Source organism: Anarrhichthys ocellatus, unplaced genomic scaffold (genome assembly GCF_004355925.1).
Source record: "Anarrhichthys ocellatus isolate YVR2014 unplaced genomic scaffold, GSC_Weel_1.0 scaffold2682, whole genome shotgun sequence".
In the NCBI taxonomy this organism is placed as follows: Eukaryota; Metazoa; Chordata; class Actinopteri; order Perciformes; family Anarhichadidae; genus Anarrhichthys; species Anarrhichthys ocellatus.
Genome location: NW_022282656.1, coordinates 1 through 7093, shown reverse-complemented (window position 1 = coordinate 7093; position 7093 = coordinate 1). Strand labels below are relative to the sequence as shown.

General features: G+C 48.1%; 1 protein-coding gene across 2 annotated transcripts; it reads right to left on the bottom strand.

Moving 5' to 3' along the window:
• Positions 1-1215: 1215 nt before the first annotated feature.
• LOC116378488 (dehydrogenase/reductase SDR family member 13-like) lies at positions 1216-7066 on the bottom strand. 2 transcript variants are annotated; one of them, XM_031840377.1, is made up of 5 exons: positions 6728-7066; positions 4006-4124; positions 3630-3753; positions 3144-3470; positions 1216-2781 (listed from the first exon to the last, which is right to left on the bottom strand). In XM_031840377.1, the coding sequence occupies exons 1-5, from the start codon at positions 6759-6761 to the stop codon at positions 2522-2524; spliced, it is 864 nt and encodes a 287-aa protein (XP_031696237.1). In that variant the 5' UTR covers positions 6762-7066; the 3' UTR covers positions 1216-2521. The 2 variants fall into 2 exon arrangements, with proteins under 2 accessions (XP_031696237.1, XP_031696236.1); XM_031840376.1 differs by having other exon boundaries at positions 4006-7066.
• Between the last annotated feature and the right edge of the window lie 27 nt (positions 7067-7093).

Here is a 7093-nt window from a genome sequence, read left to right as displayed (position 1 = left end):
GAGAGAGAGAGAGAGAGAGAGAGAGAGAGAGAGAGAGAGAGAGAGATGCTCGGCGCTGCAATGAGAATGTGAGGAACAGCTGATCACTTGTAAACTCTGCGGTCGGATTCTGAACCGACCGGTCACGCTTGTACGGTGATAGTTGCGGTTCTCAATCTCACTCACAGAGCCGATTTAAAGAAGAGTAAAACCAAACAAAATAAAATAATCCCCAAAACAAAACAGATCTTTATCACTGCGGTGAGATGCGAGTATTGCCCTCTTATCACCCCGAAACTCGGTCGGCGAGACGAGGCTCCGCCACCGTGGTTTTGGTCTTTTAAGTGATACAATCACAACCTCCACATCCACTAGCAGCGACGGATCTAATGCGAACAGTTACAGCAGGAAATACACAATATAACGGGACTCCGTGGTCCGCGATGCTGGCGCAATAACCCGTTATAACACGACAGTAACTTAACGTAATAAGATGCAGGAATAACGACATAACGAATAGGCTAAATTAAGCTAATGCTAAGCTAAGCTAGGCCCAGATACCAGTAACTCTTACTTGTAGAAGCTTCGTTCGGTAGGGTACGTTTCCCGTGGTGGGGATCACTCGGTCCTCGAGTAGCCGCTGGCTCTCGGTGGCGCGGCCTCGGGGCTGGCTCGCTGCAGAGAGGGGCTTTTTAACTTCGGCTGAGGGACGAGGTTTGGGTCGTCCTTCCCGGAAATCTTCGGCGAGGAGAACGGGGGCATAGGAGTTATCCGTTCTCGCACTACAGGATCCAAAACTCAAAATAAAACACAGTCTATTCGACCAGCGAATGTTACATGTGACCTGATAGGATTTGATGAGGCCGCGGTTCCTCGTGGATCTTCTTGTCCCCTGGACGAGTCCGGAGTGAAGAGAGCCTTGTGGATCTCCTTACACCAGCGGTGTCTGGACGGAAGAGGAAGAATTCTAGCTGTGCTCAGGCTTATAAACCAGGTGGCACAACCAGTGGGGGGCCCTTTCTTGGCCAATGAGGGACCAGCATCAGGTTTCTGCTGGAGCTGGGGGGTGTGGTCATCCGGCATGAGGTTTCTTGCAGACCCCAGGTCAGGCGTTTTGGTGAAAGGAAGGAACATGGCTGCTGCTTTATTTGAAAAACACGTGTGAAGGTCTCAGCCAGCCAGGAGAGCAGGGTCAGATCCCAACAGTATTTTGTGCCTTGCTCCAGAAAAAATATATATTAAAAAATGGAATAGATAAAATAGTATAGCACAATATTATTTTACAAAAGCAGCAGTAAAACAATAAAATGGTAAGTTTAGGCCTGAGTGAAGAAACCCCTCATCCTCTCTGTTTTGGCCACCAGAGACAAGTCTGTTGTTGGGATGATGGAGGTCTTTTCTGATCCTCTCAGCCCTCATCCTGCACCTCCTGCTGTAAATGTCTTGTAGACTGAGAGTTCCTCATCAGATGCAGGGCCATGTAACCCCTCTCAGTCCTGTTCCTGAACCAGGCGTTGATGCCGCCTGTCAGGACGTTCTCTATGTTGCAGGTGTAGAAAGACTTTAGAAGCAGCCTGAATTCCCTAAAGCATCGGAGGTGGTAGAGGTGCTGACAGGCTTTCTTCACCAAGGGGTTCATGTGAGAGGAACATGACAAATCCTCTGTGATGCAAACACCTGTCCACCCTCTCCACTGGGGCCCTGTTCGAGTTCCTCTCCTGCTTCTCCCTAAAGTCCACTGTCAGCTCCTTGGTGCTGCTGATATTCACAGAGAGGTTGTTTTCCTGGCACCAGTTCTCCAGGTGGAAGCAAACCCGCACCGCCTGAGGTCTGCCTGTCAGGAAGCTGAAGATCCAGCCACACAGAGTAGCAGAGTGTGCTGTAGCCCACACAGCATTTGAACATAATTCCCTCTCCCGGTGACCAGGTGGGCCAGGGCAGTGTGGATCTGTCGGAGCTGTATGAAAACTACAACAGGTCCAGGGACTGAAGTAGCGGGGAGGGGATGAAGTCTTTGACAAGCCTCTCAGAGCACTACATCACCACCGGCTGGGAGGAGGTTTCTTTGAGACATATTAGATGAGTTGCATTAGCTGTTTTGTATTCATTCCTCCTTTGTCACAGTAGAAGCTGCTCCACAAAATATAAATATAGCACATTCCCTTGAATTAACTGAGAAGACGTATAGCCTCAGTTAGAAGTCATTGCATCACCAAGCTGCCAGCAGCATTTACTTCAAGCACAGGAATGAAACTTTCTGAGCCACTTTGTGGTCTGATGGAGCAGTTATCTTCTTCCCACTGGACTAACATTTGAGTAAGAAAACGTGGCTTTGTTAATAACTGCCATTAAATAAACAACAGGCACAAGTGTAAAGTTATACAGTTCGTAGAAATAGCAAAAGACTGCACTGCTTTGTGTTCACATGGTACATGTATAAGACCATGAGAAGTACTGACCAATAATAAGCCACTGACTGTGGAGACCTGATGAGGACTCTGCTGAGGCACAGAGCGATCACACTGGATCAGGACTCAGTCTGTTATGATAAACCGGTTAACCTCTCGCTCACTTCCCACAGCTTCTTTGCCAGGGCATCATCTCGTCCTTTGGCTCCCACCTGTTGCAGTGCACAGTTAGAGAAGTACCGTCCGCTGAGAGGCTCGATGCCCTCCTGCAGGGCACAGTACACGGTGGTCTGGGACCCCCCCGCAGGATCCAGGAAGAAGAGCTTGGCAAAGGGCGTCACAAGGTGCTGCATCCACAGGCTCATACTGCGACACAGCTCTGTGTCGATGACTCCTGGAAGAAGAAACCATCCAAACATATGAGGATTGTAGAAGTGCTCCATGATTACTGTACAGCACAGCTTGGCTTACAGGTAGTCTGTTCTTTCAGTCTCACATACTGTTGTGACATATTCATATTTAGTTGTAGGGCAGCTGTATTTGGGACAACCAAGTCTGAGTAGTTTCCAGAGAGCTCCAGATTGAAAATCTTCCTCTGCTGAGAATGAACTCCCTCTTGAGCTTTCATTAAACGTAGACTTTACCTCAAACCCTTTTGGAAAGAAAGGCACTGATGTCTGAAGCAGAAGACTACACTCACAACACTCCCTTAATTTCCCCCAACGCTCCTATGTAAAATGTGCAGAGGGCACTAACCTGGGTGGAGGCTGTAGCAGGTGACACTGGTGCCCTCCAGCCGGTTGGCCAGCTCCCTGGTGAAGAGCACATTAAACAGCTTGCTGTTGCAGTAGGCTCGAATGTTGTGCCAGGTGGACTGACTGGACACAGAGTCCTTCTTGGAAGCCAGCAGAGGGAAGTCAGCGCTGCCAAAGCGGTGCAGAAGTGCAGCCACCGTGACCACGCGACCGGGACCGCTCTGCTGCAACTTCTCCAGGAGAAGGTTGGTGAGCAGAAAGTGACCCAGGTGGTTGACCCCAAACGCCATGCCGAAACCATCCTCCGTGTGCCCTGGACCCATCACACCTGAAACACCGGCTCAATCACTTAGTGTACTTCCATTTTACAGCACTGTAGTGGTGAAGTCAAATGTGACTGATTTCCTTTAACATGTGTTGATTTGGTTTGCATGAAGAAATATCAATGCACCACCGAGGGATATCCCACTATTTTTAACATCCTCACCTGCGTTGTTGATGAGGAGGTCCAGTCTGGGTTCAGTCTTCAGGAAGGTTTCAGCAAAGCAGCGAACAGACTGGAAACTCGCAAGATCCAGCTGCGTGAACACCACCTGGTTGTTCCCACTCTCCTGAAGGACATTAATGCTGGTAAAGAGGCTGCAGTACACAAATATTACACTACACTACACAATGATATTGGAACCAGCAGCCTGTGGTGCTGTATTAGGTTATAGTGGGAGGTGTTTCTAGCATGTTGTCATTGAGGCGTCCAGATTTTGAGTACATCTGGACTAAATAGTCAATGGTCAAGTTCTCGACGTTCTTCTGGGCTTACGGAACAGTGACTATAGAGCCGACACAACAGTTATCAGAGTACTTACTCTCCGGATGTCGAAAGCAGCAGCCTCAGCTTTGTACTTGTTGCGGCAGGCTAGGATCACCCTGGCTCCTCTCTTTGCCAGATCCAGAGCCGTGGCCTTGCCGATGCCAGTGTTGCTTCCTGAGCAGGAAACACCAGTCGCATACATCAAACTCAACAAAACACAGAAAACAAGCCGCTGTGCTGAACCCATGTTGCCTGCATTTACACCGTTTGTAAAACAGAAGATTAGAGCCACAATGTTTTTTAAAAATCATTGCTCATTCATACATCTGGTGTTAAGATCATACAATCTATATCAATCAATACAAACTCAGCTCTGTAAAATACACATTGCAGCCATCACACTGTACTTTGGTGGAGGAGCAGAGTGCTACACAAAGATGAACAGAGTTAACCATTCTGTGGGCTTATTGGAAGCATGCATGGGCTGATCATAAGTGGACTCCACATATTTCAACTTGTATGCTCAGATTAACACTGGTGCACAGGGGTGTCTCTCTTTTAAGTTAGGGCAGTGTAAGTCTAAGTCCTGCTCTTCCTTCGTTACTGTTACTAGCTGGGACAACCCTACCAGTATTTGAGCAACTCGTTCACATTATCTTTGGATTTCTATAACATCGATGCTGATTTCATCGGCTGCGGTGAGGAATGTGATGGATGATGAGATCTGAGTCAGCTTATTTGACAAGTGAAAGGTGTTAATGGAATAGTTAAGGCTCACTAGCACAAACACAAATACCTCTGCTGGTTTGAATGTTTGTGATGAGGTGGATCTACTGAACTTTATCAGGGGTGGTGAAGTTATCATTTGTGTGGACTAAAGGATACATGATGGTGAGATGAATACCTGATCAGAAGAGTTTTGTGTTTAGAGTCGGTTTTATAGACCGGTGCATTTTTTCTTGAAATATAGTAAAGTTCTTCTCAAAATATCACATTTTTATTCTCGACAACTCAGAGAACACATATGTGGGATTTCAGTTTTAAAAATTGAGCAGAAATCTTGCTGAAACACATAAGAGCTGTTAAAGTCCTGCAGGGGTTAATAAATTAACGAAAATGACACTCAAAATGTTCTCTCTCTCTCTCTCTCTCTCTCGAAGGAGCACGGAGCTGAAGGAGCGTGGTTTTGAGAGCGATATTAGCGATTTTTCGACATTTTTCTTCACTGGGTAATGTTGGGTATGATAGTGTAGTGTGTAGGGTTCACGGGTTTGTGTGCACATTTAGGGGGTTTTAGGGTCTTTGTTTGTGGGTGTTTGTAGCTGATCAGCGTGAGCTGTCGGCTGCTAAACACCACCATGGGCCTGACGGATCTGACCGCTGTTCGGGTGTTCAGTGGAAGGAATCACCCTGGCAGTGGGGGAGCTGAAGTCCGCAGCGCGGATGAACAACGCTGTGGTCATATTTTTAGATAGTTTAGAAGCTGCGGAAGTGGTGTTGGAGAACGGGATCGAGGTGGGTGAACACTTCCTGCCCGTTTACCCTCTCAGCTCACCGGCAGTAAAAGTTACTGTGTCCAACGTTCCTCCGTTTATTAGAAACGACACAATAATCAGAGAGCTGTCTAAACACGGGAAGGTGGTGTCTCCGGTTAGGAGTGTCCTCTGGGTTTAAATCTCCGCTGTTAAAACACGTGGTGTCTCACAGGAGACATGTGCTAATGATCCCTAACGACAGGAGCAGGGAGGTCAACCTCGTGTTCAGAATCACTGTAGAGGACTTTGATTATGTAATTTTTAAATGTTACAGCTGTGGGAAAGAAGGACATCAGAGCAGAGCTTGTCCTGGGAAAAACGGTTCTCATGAAGACCAGAACCAGAGAGGTACTGAGGAGGGCAGAGGGGACAAGCAGGACAGACAGGAGGGAACAAGTGGAGCTCAGGAGGCGAGGGTGGAGGAGACAAGTGTGGCCCAAGAGGTGAGGGTGGAGGAGACAAGTGTGGCCCAAGAGGTGAGGGTGGAGGAGACAAGTGTGGCCCAAGAGGCGAGGGTGGAGGAGACGGGTGGGGCACATGAGGTGATGGTGGAGGAGACAAGTGGGGCCCAGGAGGTGAGGGAAGAGGAGACAAGTGAGAGAGAGAACTGGAGGACAGGTGGAGTCAGGCAGTGAGGTAGACATGGAGGAAGACGAGGAGCAACACAAAGCCCCTCAGCTGAAGAGGAAACAGAGAGGGAATAGTGGAAACTCACAGGCCAAGAAAGTGGCAACGACAGAAAGTATAGGAGCAGCTGGGTGTGAGTCCAGTCTGGAGAAGGACGCTGCTGCTGACAGTGAGCTCTCTGAATACAGGGCTGGCAGCTGTAAGAGCTCTGAAGGCTACAGTGTGGAGGAGATACAGGACTATCTGATGAAGAGTAAGAATGTAAGTGGAGCTAAAGTGGAGGACTACATCTCTGACAAAGAGAAGCTCTTAAACTCTGTCAGAGCACACATGAGGAGTAAAGACAGAGGAGGTCTCACAGAGCAAGAAGGCTTCAGACTGAAAAAAAATTGTTGAGATTTTAAAGAAAGAGCTGAACAATGATGGAGCGAATGGAAAATAAGAGACCGGAGCCCACATGCCCACACTGGCTGCTTCAGGAACCGCTGGTGAACGGAGCCAAGATGGACATCCAGGACAGCACGACTCCAGGTCTGAACAACATGCTGTGGTCCTCTGGGACCACCACCCTGAGGACACTGGTGGAGGTAGATGTTCCTGGACTGAGAAATGCACCTGCAGTGGACTCTCTTCTCGGGCTGGATTCCATCCGGCAGAGCAGGAGGATCCTGAGCAGGTTGGAGAGACTGACGGAGGACGAGGTCGAGATGCTGAAGGACGACAGAGGAGAGGAAGCTCCTGATTCTACAGATCTATTTCCAGATCAAGGATTTATTGTAGAGCTGAATGGGGTCTCAGGACCATCATTCAGTGAAACAGAGTCTAAAGAGCCTGAACATGAGCATGTTTTGTTTTGTTGATTTGGGTCGAATTTATTGCCTTGGCAATGTTTTCATGTTTTAAGAAAATAAAGATTTCTAAAAAATCAAAACAAATCTCTCTCTCTCTCTCTCTCTCTCTCTCTCTCTCTCTCTCTCTCTC